General features: G+C 45.6%; 1 protein-coding gene across 4 annotated transcripts in view; it reads left to right on the top strand.

The window, feature by feature from the left end:
* MYT1 (myelin transcription factor 1) overlaps positions 1-21130 on the top strand; it is a 63829-nt gene that overhangs the window by 9522 nt on the left and 33177 nt on the right. For all 4 annotated transcript variants that reach the window (XM_084774363.1, XM_084774362.1, XM_084774360.1 and 1 more), the window contains exons 2-4: positions 7291-7391; positions 16890-16944; positions 17939-17969. In XM_084774363.1, coding sequence (XP_084630489.1) covers positions 16890-16944; positions 17939-17969 — 86 coding nt within the window. In that variant the 5' untranslated portion in view covers positions 7291-7391. The remainder of the gene's footprint in view (positions 1-7290; positions 7392-16889; positions 16945-17938; positions 17970-21130) is intronic.

Below are 21130 nucleotides of genomic sequence, written 5' to 3'. Positions count from 1 at the left end.
TAGGTCCTTTGCAAGAGCATCAAGTTATCTTAACCACTGAACTCTCTCTCTCTCCAGCACCCACAATATTATTTTTTTTTAATGTAAACACTCACTTGATAATTCTCTTGAAGCAAATCTACAATCTTCTCCTTAGCCAGCCTCATACTGAAAATTGAATCCTTGCCTTTATCTTTTTGGTTCACTATGTAAGACATGAGTTCCTTTTATATCTTTTATTCTCAGGGGTCTGAGGCACATAAGGCCTTGTGACAGGTGTCTTCCTTTCCTGACCAGATGTGTTTATGAGCCTCTCCCCTGTTGTGGGACTACCTCTGGGACCGTACATATGTGTGCAAGTCCTGCATGGAACACTTGTATGCACCATTGGCTTTTTTAAAAAGCAGATTTATTGAAATACATTTTTTTTTTTTGGAGGAAGGGTTTATCTGTGTAGCCCTAGCTGTCCTGAACTCACTCTGTAGATGAGGCTAGGCTTGAAGTTAGAGATCTGCCTCCCTCTGCCTCCTGAGTGCTGGGATTAAAGGCATGCACCACCACTGTCTGGCTTGGAATATAATTTTTATGTAACTTCAGTTCACTTACCAGACCTATTCAAGTGAGTAATATTAGCATATTTACGGAGTTGTGGCTCATCGCCACAGTATAATTTTAGGACACTTATTATCCCAAAGAGAAACCCTTTACCCTGAGTCATTCCCACCTGCCCCTCTCCTCTTAATCCAGGCAGCCACGGGCCTATTTCTGAGTCTATGGGCTTGCCTGTTCTGATCATATGGGTTTTTGTATCTGACTTATTTTACTGGTCATGTTTTTAAGATTTGCCCACATGTAGACTACTTGAGCACAGGATTCTGTTTTACTGAAGAGTGTCGTGCGATCGTATTTTGCTGGGTTTTTGTATCTGACTTATTTTACTGGTCATGTTTTTAAGATTTGCCCACATGTAGACTACTTGAGCACAGGATTCTGTTTTACTGAAGAATGCCGTGCGATCGTATTTTGCATTATTCATTTCTCTTGGGTAGATATTTGTCTTAGTCACTGTTCCACTGCTGTGAAGAGACCATGACCAAGGCAACTCTTATGAAAGAAAGCATTAATTGGGGGGGGGGGATTGCTTACAGTTAAGCCCATTATTATTTTGGCAAGGAGCATGGTGACATGCAGGCAGGCACTAGTGCAGTAGCTGAGAGCTACATCCTGATCTGTGGGCAGAGAAGGAGGGAGCCTAGGTCTGGCATGGGCTTCTCAAATCTCAACCCTCACCCCCAGCGACATTATTTCCTTCAGCAAAGTTATATGTTTTAACTCTTCTAATCCTTTCAAATTGACTGAGCCAGTCCCTGGTGACTGAGCCAGTCCCTGGTGACGGAGCCACTCCCTAGTGACTAAGCATTCAAATATATGAGCCTATGTGGTTCTTATTCAAACCACCACAGATATCTAGGCATAGGATTGTTGGGCCAGATAGTAACTGTATTTACATCTTGAGAACTGGGGCGTGGAGAGGTGGCTCAGTGATTTAGAGCACTTGTTGCTCTTGCAAAGGACCTGGGTTAGGTTTCCAGAACCCACATGGTAACTCAAGTTCTGGGGGTTTGGTGCCCTCTTCTGAACTCTGTGGGTACCAGGCTTGCACATGGTGCACAGATACACAAGCAGGCAAGGCACTTGTACACATAAAATAAAATAGATAAACAAATAAAAATAAATCTTAAAACAAAAAACACCTTGAGAATTCCAAGAATGTTTTTCAAAGTGACTGCTGTTTTACATGTCTATCAACAATGGAACTCAGACTTGTCTGGTTTAATTTTCTTGTAACCATCTTAGTGAGAGTTGAGTGATATCCTCACAGTTGATTTACATTTAACTCATGACTAGATATTGAGGTCTTTTTATGTGTATATTATCCATTTATATATTGTCTTTGGAGAAATGTCTTTTCAAGTTCTTTGACTTTTTTTTTTTAAAGTGGTTCATTTGTCTTATTAAGGAGTTATAAGAGTTTTTTTTTTTCAACAAAAATCCTTTATCAAATATGTGATTTGCAAACATCTAGGAGAATTTTATTGATGGTATTATTTGAAGACAAATGTGTTTTGCTTTTGCTTTTGAGACAGGGCTTCTCTGTGTAGCTCTGGATGTCCTAGAACTCTCACTGTAAACCAGGCTGGCCTTGAACTGCCTCCCAAGTACTGGCAATGAAGGTGTGCGCCAACACTGCCTGGCACCCGCAGGCCAGTCTTATGGAGGGGTCTTCTCAATTGCAGTTTCCTCCTCTCAGATAACTCTAGCTTGTCTCAAGGAGACAAAAAGCTAACCAGGACCAAGTCCAATATATAGCAATTAAAAACATTTATTTGTTTTTATTTTATATATGTGAGTGTTTGGTCCTCATGTGCTTACGCAGCCGGGGCATGCAGTGCCTGCAGAAGCCAGAAGAGGACACTGGGTCCTCTAGAACTGAGATTACACGTGGTTGTTAGCTGTCATGTTGATGCTGCAAACGGAACCCAGGTACTTTGCAAAAACAGCAGGTGATCTTAACCACTGAGTTATCTCTCCAGACCTATGTAATTTTTTTTGTTGTTATCTTGAGACTCAGTTTTTCTATGTAGCCCAGGATGGCCTTGAACTTGTAATCCTCCTGCCTCAGTCTTCACAGTGTTGGGATATAAGCATGTGTTACCACACATGGTTTTGGTTTATGGCTAGTATTTTCGGTGTTGTAGATAACAAATAACCCACTGCCTAATCCAGAGTCAATAGGGTTTTCTTTCAGGGTTTCTAAAAATTTTAGTTTTGTAGATAGATCTGTGATATACTGTGAGTTGCATTATTTTTTTTTTTTACACTGTGTGAGGTCTATTTCCATTCTTTTGGATGCTAGTCATTTCAGCATATTTGTTAAAAATATTATTCTCCCAGTAAATCATTCAAGTGCCATTGTTGAATATCTACTGATAAGTTTACCTTTGTACCTTTATCTGCACGTTCATCCTGTGGGGATACAATATTATCTTGGTAACTCTAGTCTTATGGTAAGTTTGAAACAGGGAGGTGAGTTCTTTGAAAATTTATTTTGGGGCCCTGGAGAGATGGCTCAGAAGTTAAGAGCACTGGCTGCTCTTCCCAAGGTCCTAAGTTCAATTCCCAGCAACCACATGGTGGCTCACAACCATCTATGATGAGACCTGGTGCCTTCTTCTGGAGTGCAGTGGCATCCAGAAAGCTTTGGGTACATGAGCAGCAGTAGATTCGGAGAGAGGGGCATAGAACAGGGCTTCTGAAGTCTGCCTGGGAGACCAGGAGAGGCTGACCAGGCAGGAGCTACCTACGTCCTTGGGAGCACACGGCCCGTGTTTGGGAAGGCTGTGACAGGGAGAGGCATGAGGTCCAGACCAACTGTGCTTTACATATTCATCTACCTCAGCGTGATGAAGAGTGCGGAGAAAGGTTCGATGCTGTAGAGGAGTGGGTGGCACTGATACTCCTGGGATCCCTTAGCCAACAGCCAGATGGACTGATGTACACACAGCTGGGAGTTGAGGCCTGCAATAGGGGATGGGAGGGTCAAAGGGGCTTCCTTAAAGAGAATGTTCCCTTAGTAGGTCCCCCAAGTCAATCTCTTGTGCTCCCTAGAGGCACAAGCTCCCCAGGTAGCTTGGCTTGAGTCAAAGTGATGGAAAAACCAAATTGAAATCTTGGGGAACAATCATGGACGTCTTATCTTCGATGAGGTTGTACATTGGGGTACCAGGGTGTCCTAGACCTGAGACAGGGACCAGCAGGTCAGTTCTTGTGCTCTTCCTGGGAATGCTGCTCCCAGGCCTGGGTCTACAAGACAGCTGAGAGGACGGATGTAGGTCCCGTCGTCTGAGGACAACTGAGCTGTCTTTGTGTTCTGACCTTCTCCTATTTTGCATGGGAGGTCTTAGTCTTATAAAGGATGGCTGCCTTCCATGTGGCTCAGGCTGAGCAGTCCCTGGTTACTTTGCTGAGTTTTGTTTTTTTAATCCTACAGAGTCCTGTAACTGTGGATCAAGGACCCCTGTGGGACAAACACAGAGGAAGGCTTATGGTCCCCAAAAAAGATTACAATGAACGTTCCACCCTGGCCGCAGGGTGCTGTTTCTGAGCAGCATTGTTCTGTGATATGAAGTCTGTTCACATAGAGGAATAGGATTCAGATAAGCTCATCAGAGACCCTAGAATCCCCAAAATCGTCTTGCTTGATCAAAACCTCTTCCTCAGTCAACTTATGGTGGTAAAGGTGGTGACGTGACAACACCACTCTCTCAAGCATCACTGAGGGCTTTTTTTTTTCAAATGCTTCTCAATCTCCAAGTAGTTACTCTCATAGAGATCACGGTGACCCTAGGGCCAGGTCAGCATAAACTAGGGCTACTTGGTGGTGCCAGTGTGAGTCTGTGGAAAGCATTACCTGCTGCTCTCCACACTCCTGGTAGGGCTGTCCTCGTATTGCTTGGGTCTACATGCTGGTGGGCTTAGTGTGTGGCCAGGGCTTTGGACATTGTAGTCTGGACAGTAAACTAAGGTTATAGCATGCATAGTCCACAAGGCAGGACATGGCCGTATTTAGGTCCCAGTGTAGAATAAAGGGACCGTAGGAGAACCTCACACTACGGACTCCTTGTAATGACGCTTATTGTTTCAAGAAACTTCCGGGACGAAGGAAGTTAAGTTGTGTCATTATAGTTTCAGGTCCTTTTATACAAAGTTCTGACCTGGGTGTCAGCACTTTGCTGAACTGTACGCCCTGGGTCCAGGGGGTGTGAGGAAAGGCCTGTGGTTTGCTCTTGTTCTGACATGCTCATTTGCTTTGGTACTACTGATAGATAGGAGGAGCCGCCCCTTAGGGAGGTCTTGGTGCTTTGCAGATGTGGTGTCTCAGGCTGAGTTAAAACAGTAGTTCTCGAGCTAAATGTGGAGGGCTGATTCCCAAGTTCTTAGGGATGGTGAGGTCGTACAAGTGCTGTACACTGCTGATCTCCCGTCATGCAGAACATTGGAGGCCCTTTTCAGATGATATATAGGTTATGCTAAGAAGCAGCAGAGACCTACAGGAGAAGTGTGAGGTCAGGTAGCTTCTGGGTGACCTTTCATAATACAGACTTTAAGTACTTCCCTCCAATGGTCATTGAGCCATGTCCCAGTTTGTGTATGTCACCCTAGCAAATAATTCTGATTGAGTCTCGTGAACCAGCCAGTGCCCAGGCTTCTATATCATCTTCCCTGGCACAGATTTTCAGAATCAAAACCCTGAGCTCTTCCGGGTCTGCTCGTCTCCCAGTTGCTTAATGGTGCAGTGGAGACACATGATAACCCTTATATGGCAATTCCCATAAAGAGTTAATGGCCGGCACAATTCTTGGCTGTTCACTTATGAAACCAATGCTGCAAGGGCTCCATTCTTAGACACCTTATGTTTTTGGTGGCAGTTGCCTAATGGTGCTGTCAGTGCCCAAGTGCTAGGTTACTATTCTTGCTACAAGGATGTGTGTGTGTGTGTGTGTGTGTGTGTGTCTGTATGTCTCTGTGTGTGTGTGTATCTGTGTGTGTGTGTCTGTGTGTGTGTCTCTATGTGTGTGTCTCTGTGTGTCTGTGTGTGTGTGTGTGTGTCTGTCAGTCTGTGTGTGTGTCTCTGTGTGTGTGTGTGTGTGTGTGTCTGTGTGTGTGTGTGTGTATCTGATACCTTCTCCTTGATGATGGCCATTGATTTCCCTCTATAGATGGGACTCAGAAACCTTGAATTGTGAGAAAGATCCTGCAACTCCCTCCTTTATGGTCAGCTGAAGCCTGTCCTCAGCATTTCCATGTAGGGAACTCAGGGTTCAAAGAGAGGAAGGCATATAGTAGATACATTTAGGATGTGCCAAGTCCTGTAGACTCATTGTTTCTTTAAAGACTTTCTACCTTTGGCAGCTACATCTAATCTTGTCTTTATCTTGGCTCACGAAGGACTCTGAGGCCCTTTAGGGAGATGGAGATATTTTCAAGGAACAAGAGGATGCTCTGGTCAAGATCCAGGGTTACTGAGGCCAGGAGTGGTAGAATTCTGGATGAAAACAGCTTTGGGGATGCACCCCGTTAAAAATATGGGGTAATGGTGGGGAAGATGGTGTTTATGATAATATGTACTCGATGGGTCTTTAGCTAAATCTAAACGTGTTTCCGAGGAGAAGAAGACAGAATGTAGAAATATTCATTTCCTGTTTTTATTGTTGGTTACTAATGACCTTCCTTTGAAACCCTGCAGGGTAAAAAGCAGGTTGTCATGGAGACAGGGAATGACGTTCAGGGAACAGGTACACAATGAATTTCTTTGTCGTGTCCAGCTGATGTACTCAGTCTCTGCTTAGATGTGGGAATTTATGTGGATTATGAGAATTAAATATTAACTGTAGGCATTGCTCTGGAGAGAAATAGTAACCAGGAGGAGAAAACACACTGAAAACAGCAATGAGTGCTGCTGGGCACAGGGTTCCTTGTGGGAGCCGGTGTTATCAGAGCTGATCAGGCCCACGGGATGGGCTTTCTCAGTCAGGGGCTCATGAGAAGCTGGATGATGTCACACATTGTAAAATCAGATGGAACTGAATTGTACACTTTCTTTTTTCCTGCCTTCCTTATTTCCTTCCTTCCTTCCTTTCGTTCTTTCCTCTTTCTTTCTTTCTTTCTTTCTTTCTTCTGTTTTTTTGTGACATGGTTTCTCTGTATGGCCTTGGCTGTCCTGGACTCACTTTGTAGTCTAGGCTGGCCTTGAACTCACAGAGATCTGTCTGCTTCTGCCTCCCAAGTGCTGGGATTAAAGGTGTGCCAAGCCTGAATTTTGGATTCATTTGAGATAATAAAACATGCAGTTATGATGGAGCAATTATTTATTCATTGGTCAGTTAATTTAAAAAATTCCTCAATGCCAGCTTTTCCCCCAAGGTGGGTCTTATATAATTCACACTAGTGCCCTTGGTTAGAATAGCCATGTTCATGGATGTCTACACCTTGTGACACATGTACAAAGTAGCCATCAGAAATGAGACCATGGTCTAGAACCTCTGCTTCCAAAGAGAAGGTTTCTTTCCTTTTCTTTTTCTGGAAGAAGCATGAGCAGTGAATTTGTTTGGCTTTCTGATGAATTCCAGAGATTGTATAATTGCTACACTGAAAAGTCTCCTGCATTTTCCTCTTTCTCTTCTTGAGTCTGCTTGGCTGATATTTATTAGAGCTCCCCTTTTCTGAACCCCTGTTCTTTTAACCCCTCAGAAAATGAGTTCCGGGGCAAACTTCTAACCCAGAGGTGGACACAGGAAGACAAGACCACCAGCTGCAGAACTGAGAGACATTTCCTGTGTAGATACAGCAAGGTAAGGGCTTGGTCATGGGTTCTTCAGGGTCTAGATGAGGGTCAAGGTCCCCTGCCCAGGAGGCCATAGACGTGATGCAGGGTCTTGCTTCCCAGGGATACCCCTGCTCTCGGGCATAGTGCTTATGTCTGTGGCCGCGACTTTGGCCACCAACCTTCTAATTCTACCACTTCCCACTGACTTGCTCTGTCTGAGACCAGCTCTCCAGAACAGTTGACATTAGAGCTCGGAGTCAAGGAACAGAGAAGCACGGGACATCCGTACCTAGAAGTCAGATGCCAACATCTTTAAAAATATTTGAGATTCTCTTATTTTATGCCTGTGGATGTCTCGGCTGTACGTATGCTTGTGTGCCATGTGTGTGCCTGGTACTTGCAGAGGTCAGAAGAGGGCATTGGATCGTCTGGGACTAGAGTTACAGATGGTTGTGTGCCGCTAAGTGAGTGCTGGAAACCGAACCTGGGTCCTCTGAAAGAGCAACAGGTGCTGTTAACCACTGAGCCATCTTGCTGGTGTCCATGTGTCAACTCATTATCTGACATGTTGAAGCTTTGCGTTGAGTGTCTCATCCAACACCTAGGCATGGCTGCCAGGACAGAGCCGTCCAAATACAGATAGAAAAGACCATGTAGTCCAAGACAGGACAGACATCTCAGAGTGCTTGCATTTTACTATTAGAATACACTGTTTTTTCCTTTGTGTCTGGTGGTGGAAATGTACGTTTAACAGGTCTGTTGTGGTCACTTTGCTAAGCACCCCCACTCATTTTGGCTCTGTTATCAGTGTGCTGAAGATTATCAGCACAGTGGCCTAAATATGGTAAGATATTATTTATCTCCATCACTGAATTTTTGCCCTCTCTCACTTCAGCCTACCCAAGCCCAGAGGATTCCCCAAGAGGCATGGGTGTCGTGGTCATGTGACCATGAAAGTGGCTTGACCTCGGCTCTGAGCAAAGTAGTTCCTGTGGTTGCCTGGTACCCTGTCAGACTGGTAGCAGAGCTCAGGTTCCCCAGCAGTTCAAACACAACATACACAGAGGGTTTGAGCCCACCATGAGCTATGTGTGACTGTTCAGATGCAGGTGCAGGTAATCAGCTTGCAGTGGACACTTGGACCCTCTTAGCAGGACCACAGCTTCGTATCTGGGTCATCTGTGAGGAGTCTCCTTTGCTTTGGACAAATCTCTGTGAGTTTAAGGCCAGCCAAGTGGAACTACATAGTGAGTTCCAAGACAGCCATTACATGGTGGGACTCAAAAAGAAAGGAAGGAAGGAAGGAAGAAAGAAGAAAGAAAGAAAGAAAGAAAGAAAGAAAGAAAGAAAGAAAGAAAGAAAGACACACAAAAAAGATGAGGAGCTGGGCGTGGTGGCGCACACCTTTAATCCCAGTACTCGGGAGGCAGAGGCAGGCGGATTGTTGTGAGTTCGAGGCCAGCCTGGTGTACAAAGTGAGTCCAGGACAGCCAAGGCTACACAGAGAAACCCTGTCTCAAAAAACAAACAAATAAACACACAAACAAACAAACAAACTAACTAAGATGAGGAACAGGCCAGTAGAGGAGAAGGAACGCATGTGAATAGCTTGCTGGGGGGAAGTGAGGGTGGCAAGGTGACATCTTTTGACAGAGGAGACTAACAGAAGTGGCATGGGCTAGCGACCTAGACGGCACGTGAGGAAGATGAGGAGCCAGCTTGGAGGACCACGGAATGGCCCACCCGAGAAGGCCAGTGGTGTGATCCTCACCCTTGGAATTCAGCACAGGTCAGGTAGTTGGGTAGCTCAGGACCAGGCAGGCCTGTCTGGAAAGCCTGTGCTGGTGTGTTAGGCACAGATGGGACCCTTGGACCCTCTTCTGAGCCTGAAAGAACAAAATCTTTGGTCCCAAAGCATTCAGTACTTAGTGAACAATTGGTTATGGAAAAGAGTCTCTGACAAGGACAGTTAATTGAAAAGTACCTTCAGAGAGGGAGGTGACTCCCCTTTCTAGCTGTCTGACTTGACATTGTTTGGTTTTTACCCTGGAGAGACACAAATTCCATTTATAACTAGGTACACTTGTAATCCCAGCACTTGGGCCAATAGTTCAAGTCTAGTATAGGCTATGTGGCAAAACCATGTCTCAAAGAAGAAACAAAGAGAAACTTCTCTTGTGAAGTTTGAAACAGATATGGCTGCTTTACAAGGCAGCCTAATTGTGGTTATAATTTTTTACTTGGGGCTTGGAGTGAGCTAAGATTCCATGCTTAGAGTTGACAGCCCCCCCCCCCAAGCATTTCCTGAATAGTGCCCCATGGGTGATGTATTCTCTGTTCCGCACATTTCTAGGCTGGTCTACCTACCTGTAAGTAGATTGCATAATTGATGGAAGGACTGTGAAAGCAATGTCAAATGCACAGTAGGATTTCCCTCAGAGGGGACTAGATCTGACACTGCAATGACCCAGGAAGTACTATGGTGACTCCCAGAGAGCTACAGAGGCATGGCCACATGGCTTAGTCACATAGGTTCGGATAATAGAAAGTAGAATGTATATTAGACCTCCAAGGAAAATTTTTTGCCTTTTTCTGTGCCTATGAACCGACCTGGATGGAGGCTTTGAACTCATATACAAAAGCAAAGGCGACCATAATGGTGATCAGTAAACGGGATGAGGACTCTGAGGGTCCCTGTTAAGAGTTTTTATGAAGAAGAAAGTAAGTCTGGTGCTTGAAGGTTGCTCGTGAATTCTAAGTGGAGGGCCCCCTTCCTTATCCCAGTGGTGGACATGGACTTGGGCCTGCGTGGGTTAACACTACTGTCAGGGTACCAGACAGTCAGTATTCCTTTTGACTGCTACAAGGAGAGCCCAAACCAAGGCACAGCATTGTATTTTATTTTACTCTCAGCGGAGCAGGTAAGATACTGCCACGTGAAGCAGGGTGTGTAATGGCCACTCTGTGTCTACTCCAGCCCCTCCCTCTAGGTGGGGGGTGGGGAGGGTGCAGCAGATAGCCTCTCCAGGTCTCCAGAGGAAGTATGTTGTACAAAAACCTCTGTAATCCACATGCTCCTATGGATTTATATTTTTCCTAAATCTATTCTAATTTTTCAGCATTTCTGGTTATTAGAGCACATTTTCCCCCCCTTGATGTAGGGTCTCACTAAGTATCCTTAGCTCTCCTGACCTGGAACTTGCTATGTAGATCAGACTAGCTTTGAACTCACAGAGACGTGTGTGCTTCTGCCTCTCTTGAATCCTGCTGGGATTAAGGGTGTGCGTCACCACTCCTTGCTAGAGTACATTTTAAGTAAAATACAACACCAAAGTCTCTCCTTCCAGGGCAGGGCTAGAATGAATGGTCCATGGTGCTAAGAGGCTCAGAATCTCCAAGCAAGGCTCTGCAGCTCCCTGCTCAGCCCCTCTGATGTACACCTTCTCCGCCAGCACTGGCTTCTGAGATAGTTTTGGCTGCTCCACACGCACACTCTTTCCACCATCTGCTCTTCGCGCGTGACGCGTCCTGATCAGCTCTCTGCAGGAGGCGGTGCATGACCTCACATTTGTGGAAGTGGGGGCTCTCCTCAGCACGACACAGGGATCTTTCAGGAAACAAGCCGGTTGGGAACAGTCAGATGTGGTCAGAGGGGTGGCAGGGGCCTGACCATTGAGTCTGAGTTGGCCTCTGGGGATAACTCACCCCGATGCTGAGGTGTGTCTCGTGGGCAGTCGTGGGCACTCTCTTATCAGCTCACTGTCTCAGCTCTCAGGTCTCAGAAGCGTCTTTATCTTTGTGTTCATTCCTGAACAGCCTTTTCCAGAAAGATGTGCAAACCTCCTAAGGCTTGCTCTTGTTTCTTGGCTCGAGTTTCAACATAGGTTCTGTCCTTGGGTAGTCCTTGGCCATCAGTGCAGAAAGGCAAGATGTGGAGGGTGTGGGCACTTGGCTTCAGATGTCAAAGTCAGGGTCAACAAAAACTAACTGACCTAAGGAATCCCTGGACCTCTAGAAAACCAAACTCATGGCTATTATTTCTTCTCCCCCCTCTCCTCCCCCACTTCTTCTTTTCTGAGGCAAAGTTCCAGAATATAGCTCTTGAGTGGCCTGGAATCTAGACCAGGCTGGCCTTGGACACAGAGCTCTGCCTGCCTCGCCCTCCCCAGTGCTGGGATTAAAGGTGTGTGCCACCACACCTGGCCCCACGCTTTCTTCTTAAAGGCAGCTGTTTGTTGTTTTGGCTGTGTCGAGTTCTGAGTTTATTCCTCAGAGTCAAAACAGAGCCAGGAGTAATCTGCAGGTTTAGAGGCTGCTTGCTGCATTTGCAAAAGTTCAGCACAGGGAGCTCAGCTTGGCAAGTGAGTGTGAAAAGGGGCTGGTCGTTGTGTTTAAAAAGAGCCTGCACAGAAATCTGTTTAAATCTAGAGTATGATCTCACAGGCCAAATTAGCTTGAGATAGTCTGGTGGAGGCCTATGACACAGAGTGTTCATCAAGCACTTGGTGGTGCCTTTATTAGGCTTGGAGTAGAGTAGGCTAAGTTTGAAACTGCACCCCCACAAGGCACAAGAACCTTTGAAGGGTGTGACATGACTATAACAGATTTTTGTTTGTATAATTGTTATTTTAATTACCTCCTAAAAACTTACGTCTGAGAGGGCATGCACAAATCATATATATTTTGTTTTTGTTTTTTCTCTTTTTAATATTTTTTAGTTTTACATATACATTTATATTATCACACACATATACAATAAACTACTTATAGCAAGAAGCAAGAAGAACTGTGACACAATCAGGAAATATATAAATGTTACATTCTTAGCATTTTGGCTATTTGTGTTTGGCATCCTTGAAAAAAACATTTTTCCTATCTTGGTGAGTCTAAAATTTTTTTATAATCTTTTTAAAAAATTATTTTATTTTTGTACACACACACACACACACACACACACACACACACACTAGATTACCTATGGCAAGAACAACCGTGACACAATCAGGAATTATATAAATGTTACATTCTTAGTGTTTTGACTATTTGTATTTGACAGCCTTGAAGAAGGTATCTTCCCTGTCTTGGTGCACCTAAATTTCTGAATGTAAATCAAGCTCTATCGCATCTTGTCATTATTAACTTAAAACATCTATCTAGGCCTAAAAACATCTTAACCCCTAAACAATTAAGTTTCATTGTAAAACTAAGCTACCTGGTCTTCAACTCCCTCAGAGACTTGAGAAGGAGTAAACTTGATTATTTGAGTATGCCGGGAGTGCAGGTTATCTCTTAAATCTTGGTATCAAGACTTTTTCAAATAAATGTATTCAGATTATGGAAATAACCAACTTTCTCTGAAACTAGTGCTTTTAGTATTAACTGCAAAATGGTTAAAATATTTTACCTGTATTAACTTTCTGGAACAGAACTTTTTGCACTTCCAACATTCATTGCAAACATTTCAAAAATCCTCTAATTTTAAAGAAACTTCTTATGAAATTATCCTGATCTGAAATTAAGAGTTTTATTAACAGTATTGTTTCCTAAGTAGATCAATTTTCAACATTTTGTGTGCATGTTTGTGTGTGGGGATCTGAATAAGGATAATATATGTGCTTACGAAGGTGTCTTGCTGTGTTTGTTTGAGCGAAAAACAGGTATCAACATATGGAAAATGCATAGAATTGTTAAATCTTTTTATATACCCTAAAATAGTAAAACTTATGTGTGATGCAGGATAACTGAGCATCTAAGTCAAAACAAGCTGTGTGTATGTGTGTGTGCGTGTGCATGCATGTGTGTGCGCATGTGTGCACGTGTGCATGTGTGCGTGTTCATGCATGCGTGTGTGTATATGTGCGTGTGTGTCTTCATTTTAGTTTTTTTGTATTCCCCACAATTGAGAGCAAAACGTAAGTAAAAATTGAAACAGTAATGGAATAGTAACTCTGTAAAATTTAGCATATTTTAGGACAGTAAAGGCTGCTGAACCCTATTTGTCCTGTCTTAAGGACAAAGGGGTGTATTTTAGTAGAGAAAAATGTTCATAAAGATTATTGATTGAAAATGATACACTGTCAATATAACAGTAGATCAGAAACTTGTCTTAGTAGATACTCTGTGAAATTGTTTGTTTTTTTTTTAACATTAAAGGAACCTGTTTCCCTTTTTCAGAGAAGGTGGGGGTGAAATAGTTAATTAAAATATGTTGATGCTTCTATATCCATAGTGTGTTCATTTCTCTGTATATAAAAGTGACTTGGTCATGAATGCATTGTTCTATATTCACTTAAAAGGAAACTTTGCCCCAGCTTGGCAGCTGAATAAACCAACAGCTGTGTGCATGCAAAAAAAAAAAAAAAAAAAAAAAAAGGAGCCTGCAGGACTGGTCTTGCTTTTACTAAAGCAATGCATAAACAGTTCAAAACAAAAAACACCCTCCAGTGAGACCCGTTTTCAGTATAGTATCGAGAAATCAAGTTTAGCGCTTGGAAGGAGACAGTTCTCTCAGGCTAATGTACTAGCTATAGCTGAACACAAAATGTTTTCATTTGGAACTTATTTTCTCCAATTCTCATACAAGGTAAAACTGATAAAATGTCAGAACTAAAGATGTGCCGTATCAGCAGTATGAAACTGATGGTAGAGCCACAGAGCAGATGTTGCTCCTGAGAAAGATCCCTGATCTCACAGTGGGGCAAGATCGTCTGTCTCAACAATGGGACCCTTTCACCCTCAAGGCAAGAGGCCATTTCGTCGTGTGTGGGTTGTGCAAAAACAGGTCCTACTTGTGCTTGAAAGAAGTAAACGGTTAAAAAAAAAAATCAAGGGAAAAATCAAGAAGCACATCACTGCCTTTGCATCAGTGAGGTTGCCCCGAAGGCAGGGAGGGACCAGTCCTGTATGGAGTAGGCAGGAAGTCTTGGGATCTGCTGCCAGACAAATTAGTCCGTGCGTCTGGGCCGTGCTAGGCACAGTGCTTCTCTGGGCACGATGGCCTAATGGGTTCACTACCTCCAGGTAAGACGTTTGTAGACACCTTCTGCAGTGCTTCGCCCAGTAAAGCATATGAATCGCCCACATATTCTCCCAGATGCCTCTACAGCAGCTACCACTGCCAGTTCCAAAAGTGAGAGGAAAACCCGCCCCTCGGCATTGAATTCACAGGTCATCCAGGTCCTATAAACATACTCTCATCCTATTAAAAAGTCTGGCTCCTCTCCCACAACGTCAGGAGTTTTCACTCTTAAAGCTATGCACACTGAAGAGAACTCTTGTACATTGAATATTTGATGCAAGCAGATCGCAGAGAGAAGGTGCTCAGGACAATGAATGCCACAGCTGTTGGCTCCGTCAATGGGGCCTCACAGTGTGCAAGCAATGCCCATCACACATCCCTGTAACCCTCTCTAGTCTCTGCCTTTTGAATAATTTATCCGCAGGAAATCCAAATTGCCAAGGCATACTTTAATCTAGCAGAATGCCTGCCAATTTCCTTGGGAAAATTGACACAAAAAAGCTATAGATTACATTTCAGCTGACACAGGCATGGGGCAATCAGATGCGTTGTGCGCCCTGCCTCAGAAAGAGGTGTGTGCTGGCTCAGTGCAGTCGATGTAATGACGTCCCTTTGACACCTGCTCCTCTCTTTACTTTAAATGTGAGCCATTGGCCCACGGGGAGCCTCTGCTTTAAAAATAGAAATTATAGCAATTGTCTCTGTTCTGTGGGAAGGCTGTAATAAACACATGGCTTACAGCACTATGCTCCACAGCCTGGAGCCGACAGGTTGCATAAATTACCCTGTTTTTGATTTTTTTCTTCTTTAACAAATTACATAAATCGTTGTGTGCTTAACTGCTTCATGAGAGAGTTCGCTCGTGAATTTCATCTGCCAACTGAAGAATTAATTCTGTTTTCTTTCTTCCTAGTTGGCAAGGTAGAGGTTTTGTCTCTAGCTAGCTACTCCCTCCTTCTGCAGTACATGCCATTCCCTTGCTCCCTCCCCCTCCCGCTCCCCACCCCCTCCCCCCTCCCCCTCTCCCCTCCTCCCTTTCTCCAAACCACTTACACAGAACTTTGTTGTCCTGGTGGAATCTATGGCTTGGGACAGACGTCGGTTTGCCTCCTGTCTTTCCTGACAGTGGAGACAGGCAGTGACGTCTGGACTGGCCACTCCTCTGCTTGGGCGCACACCTGCCCTTCCTGGTCATGCTGTCTGTAAGAGGAGTGTTTCCTGCGTCACAGAGTGTGCCAGTATTTTATCTGTTCCTTCATTTTTGCCATGGTGACTCAAGATACGGATCCACCCACCTGGGGAGTCACCTCATCCTCAGGTGTTGGGGTTGGGGATCCACTTGTTGTTGTTAATTTATCAGTACGACCTAATAATGTGTATTATTAGGCCTATACTTATTATTACAGCAGTATTTTCTAACCCGCTAGCAACCAATCGAGACACAGACACTTCTTATATTTTAAAATAGCCTTAGTTAACCTGGGGCAGGGCAGATATCAATCCCTTAAACTATTTCTCATAGTGGGGTAGATATGGGAAAACTGTCCCAATCCCATGCCAGCTACTTCTAACAGTCTTTATCAAGCTGTCGCTCATTTGTAATCCCAAGTACTTGCTAATGTCCATCTGGGCCAAATCCTCCATCCACGCCGGCCATGTGCTTCTCTTCCATCTAACCCATGGCAGCCTTCCCAAGATCCTCTCTGTCTCCCCCAGCCTGGGAACCTTCGCCACGCCTATCCCATCTGCCCTGACCATGTGTGATGGCTTTTATTAATTAGCATCAAAACACATCAGACCAAGCCCCAACACTCAGGTGTGCCCTATCTGTGGCTGCCACCTTCACAGTAGCTCTTCCCTGGTTTTCTCAAAGGACCATGGTGAGGGCAGCAGCTGTCTGGAGGCTTCTCTAGGTGCGTGAGGATTCTAATGGACTTGGCAGCCTTTTATAGGCCAGAGGACACGTGGGCCAGTGTTGCTCAGGCCACCAGTTTCTATCGACATGACACTAGCATCTTAGGAACATTAAAACCTGTGTGGAGTAGGAAGGAGATGTCCATGAGAGGCAGGCCCTGGACTGTGTTAAGGGCCGGTTCCATCTCCAGCAGTTGCATCTGTATTAGCAACATGCCCTGTGCCTCATGCGTGACTGGTAAGATAAACAGTGGGTGTTGCTCTTTGTGCCAGGAGCCCCTTGAATCATGGGATACCTATGCACACGAGGCTGTGGCTTTTGTGGGCAGACGGGAACTGGAGCAGTGGGGGGGGGGGCACTGTGAGGCACTAGGAGGTATGGAGGAGATGTTGTTAAGCCTGGTGGTCTCTGCCCGGCAGAACCCCCAATACTCTCCTAGCTTGGTTCTCTTGGCCCCGTTCTTGTCGTTGACAGATACTCTTCCTGCCATTAGCGAAACTTAAGTCAAAAGATGACCAGGTGTCCCTGATGGACATGGCAGATACCTGCCTTGGGTGGCTTCTTAACACCTTGTTTGATTTTCTTTGCAGATGAGCTTAGAAAGTGATGACAAGCGAGCCCGCACACGGTCCAAGACCCTCCGAGGTGAGTGCCAACACAGTCTGGCCTGGTCCCCATCCTTGGCAGCTGCCCTCTCTGAAACTGTCGACATCATGAGATGCTCAGCCTCCTGGTAGCCTTTGGTCCATCCTAGGCTCCTGGAACTTCAGGGCTCTTCAACTGTTCCTCAGTGCACTATTTAAGGGTTTCCTGAAGTCCTTTTCGGCTCATACCGACTTCCCTCAGGCAGAAATGTGGGAACCAGCGCAGGAATAGGAATAGCAAAGCCCAGTCAGGAGGCTGCCTAACTTGGAAAGGAGAGGTACCAGTCCTTTGGCCACTCCTGGCCTTTGGTTAGTGTCCCCTTTCTTCCCAGACATCACCATGGGTGCTGCTGGGTATTTTGGAGGCTGTTGAGCGGACTTGACAGTGGGTGCAGGGGAGGGGCTAGGCTCTGTTTATTAAAACTGAGCCTTACTTGCTTGGCCACTCCCACTGCCCCCCCACCCCACCCCAACTCTTTCACTTGGAGCTTCCTGTTGGGCTTCACAGAGTATCCAAGAGTTTTGAAAATATGTGAGAGCTGCCTAGTGTGGTTGGACTCCTGCGTATCTTGTAGCTAGTGCCCGTCATTGTGACAGGCCACGTCTCCGTTGGTCCTGGTCTTTGTCCAACTTGGTCCGGTAGGTAGTATCTCCTGCCAAAAGCTGACATCTATCTGCGATTAGAGAGAGATGATACCCTGAGCCTGAGGGTGGAGAGACTATCAGGTCTTCTCTGAAAACTCTGGTGTGTGTGTGTGTGTGTGTGTGTGTGTGTGTGTGTGTGTGTGTGTGTAGGGGTCCTAGAGCAAGCTGGAAGCGGGGTTGCTCTCTCTACTAACCTCAGGGGAGGCCCTTGTAGGTCAGGAAAGGGTGGCATCTTGTCCTTGGAAAGATCTCAGCTGTCTTAATCATTAGGTTTATAGTTTTCGGGAAACATTCTTCTGAAAGTCTAAGTGCTATGTGTGTGTATTTGTTTCTCTCTTTATCTTGCCCAGGACCCTCAGAGACCGCAGCTGCAGACCTCAGGTAAGAGAGTAACCCTGTGTGCATGAGCACCGCTCACCATCTCCTTGCCTGTAACCTTGGAGTTGTTATAAAATTTCCCACAAACTCTTGTTTTCTACAAGGAAACAACTTTCCCCTGTGCCATATCTTGCTGTGTGCAATCCACCTATGCTCTTCCTTAGCTCTAGATTGTCCCTACCACAGGTGACCCTCATATTGTTCCCCACTGAAATCTGGCCTTTCCCCACGGTCCTCAAACCACAAGTTTCCATTGGGGAATTTTTGCAGACAGTGCCATTGGCTGGTGAACGGTGAAGCATGTAGTGTGACATTGTGTGTTTTCTGTCCACAGAGCCATGTGGCGGATGATCTATGGTATGCATAGCTCACTTTGGCTGATTGTACATGGGCTATGGTGGGGCCATCTCTGTTTTTTGAGACAGAGTCTCATTGTGTGTTCTGGATGGCCTGGAGCTTCCTATATAGACCATAATGGCCCCCAAATCACAGAGATCCACTTGTCCCTGCTTCCCAAGGGCCGTGATTAACTGTGCGTGACGCCATGTCTGGATGTGCTATTATCTGTTTCTCACTGGCACATGCCCTTTTTCTTCTCCAAGGGACTCTTTACCAGGACAGTGTTGCTCTGATCTGATAAGCAAGCAAGACGTCTGTCTGTTTGGGTGGGGCTCACACTGTAGGGTGCCAGAACTGAGACCTTGACTCACAAAGGGCTTGGGAGAAGAATATTATATGTATGTGCAAATCATGATGTTAGGTAAACTCATTTGAGTGCAGGGACCCTGCTTGTGGGACTCTTCCTGGCTGATGGCTACTCTCTTGCAGGACACTCAGCCTTGGGCTACCCCATAGCTTAGGCAGAGCTCTGGAAATGATATTTGTTCTTCTGGGAGGCTGAAGGGTGATTGTTACAAGATTAGCTGAGGAGCTCAGGCTGGAACAAGAAAGACCTAGTGAGGCCTCTTGGCCCTCTGTAAATTTTCCTGTGTCCTGAATTTAACCCTAGCTCCTAGGAGAAGAAATAGATTTAATGGTTTTTCTTTAGCATCCTTGGAGGAACTGACACACACGCCAGTTTGTATTTTGGTGGAGTTCAACATCCATTACAGAGAGTTTCTGCTGAGGCAGGAGCTGGGATCAATATCTTAGAGCCACATCAGTAGGCTGGTGAGGGTTGCCCTAAGTGTGCCCTGCAGCTCACCTTTCTTCATCTGGGGTCCTTCCTCTTTGAGCCATAGCCAGCTTCTTCCCAGAGGCCAGGTGAGTACAAGACCCCTATCACCCACCGCAGTGGAAGGGAGTCAATCCCTTTAAAAGGGGAGTAGTCAGAATGTGGTGCTCTGACCTGGGATTTGGACTCTCCCCAAAATTGGGGTCCTAGATGCTGCCTGTGGCTTGTGTTTGGACCCTTCAGAGCCACATCCAAGATGCCTATTGAGAGGAGGCCAGCAGCCATCCCTTGGCTTTTTAGCTCCTCTATCTCCACTGTGTCTCTGATCCTGGCTTCAGTTACGTGGGATCCAAGAGCAGACTGAGTGATCCAGGGACTTTGCTTTTGAGTGTTTATGAGCACACACAGGTATCTGTTTGCCTAGCGACTCCTGTAAATGCCTAAGAGCACACATGAACACCTACAACCTTATTAGCACACATGGCATCAAGTGTTAGAGGAAGGATCACTCTGGCTTTGGCTTTACTCCTACTATGTAGAGCAGACTCAGGAGGCCTGGCGTCCTTGTCAGTCACCCACTTATGTCCAACCCTAGGAGTTTGGAGGCATTACCAGATAATGCACACGAATCCTCAGTGAGCTGTAAGTACTCCTGTGTGCTCAAACCTGCAGAGATCCAGCTGCCTCTGCCTGCGAGTGAACCTGCAAGCACGCACTACCGTGCCCAGCTATTCACATGTTCTTTTTGTTTTTTGTTTTTTTTGTTTTTTTTGTTTTTTTTCGAGACAGGGTCTCTCTGTGTAGTCTTGGCTGTCCTGGACTCACTTTGTAGACCAGGCTGGCCTCGAACTCACAGCGATCCGCCGGCCTCTGCCTCCCGAGTGCTGGGATTAAAGGTGTGCACCACCACGCCCGGCTCTATTCACATGTTCTTATAAGCAGGGTTTCATGCTAGTGTGCACTCCTGGGTGCTCCTGGGTGCTCACAGATTACCCTGGGAGGCTCGACAGTGATGTCTGCTCCCATTACAGTATCTGGAGGCCCTGGCTGGATCTCATGTCACTTTGCTCGATGTTACCTGTCCCTGTGTCTAAGGAGTTTCTAATTTCTGACCAGATGGCCTTGCTAGTTTCATGCACTTAGGCTCAGAGCTGGGTGGTGCAGACTTACCTGGCTAGTGACAGTTTCTGTACTTTACTGAGCAGGGAGGCAGAGTTACCTGGTACAGTGACACGGGGACAGTGCCAGTCCCCCACAGGCCTCCACAGCAGCTGTGGCCTAATTGCCTGATGAACTAAGTGATTAATTGACTAGTTGCGACCTCAGCTTCAAATCCCAGTAACAAGGAACTGTTTGTGAAAAGTCTCCAAGCTACTTCCTGAGGGAGTGAAAGCAATTGTGAACCTGGATTTTACAATAGGCTGTCCATGGGTAGAAAGGATTTCCCATTTGAAGAAGAAATTTGATAAAACACCTTCCTACTATTTCCTTCTGGAAACTATCCAGGGTATCTGGACAGAGGTGGGGTGGCCTTTCCTTAGGTCAAAGAGCCACTCCCCATCTGCCTTGCTTTGCAGACTTTGAGAAGATGGGACATATTTTAGGAGAACCAGTACTGATCCTAGACAGACACTCAGGTCTACGATACCAGTTCTGCTAGAAATGGGTTCTTTTGTCTTTGCTTTCTGGCAGGTTTGGTTCCCCGACAAGGGGCTGAGGTCTGATGTCCCCTTTCACAGGCCATCACTGGTCCACAGTACCATGAATTAGTGGCAGCTTCTTGCACCCACAGAGCTCTGAGCAGTGATGGACCCTCGCGTGCCCCTACAGCTGTTCTAACCTGAGTATTCCTATAGACAGACCCCTTGGCTGGGCTGTGTGGTCAGAGCTAGTGCTCATGTTTGGAAGTTTTCACCGGTTTGTTAATGTTGACAGCTGAAGGTGATGTACTTTTGAGAGTCTCACATCCATCCTCTTGAACTTAACCAGT

Source organism: Acomys minous (genome assembly GCF_964271855.1).
Source record: "Acomys minous genome assembly, chromosome: 3".
NCBI classification, from domain to species: domain Eukaryota; kingdom Metazoa; phylum Chordata; class Mammalia; order Rodentia; family Muridae; genus Acomys; species Acomys minous.
Note: the sequence above shows the minus strand (reverse complement) of the source record. Positions and strands in the feature narration are given on the sequence as shown.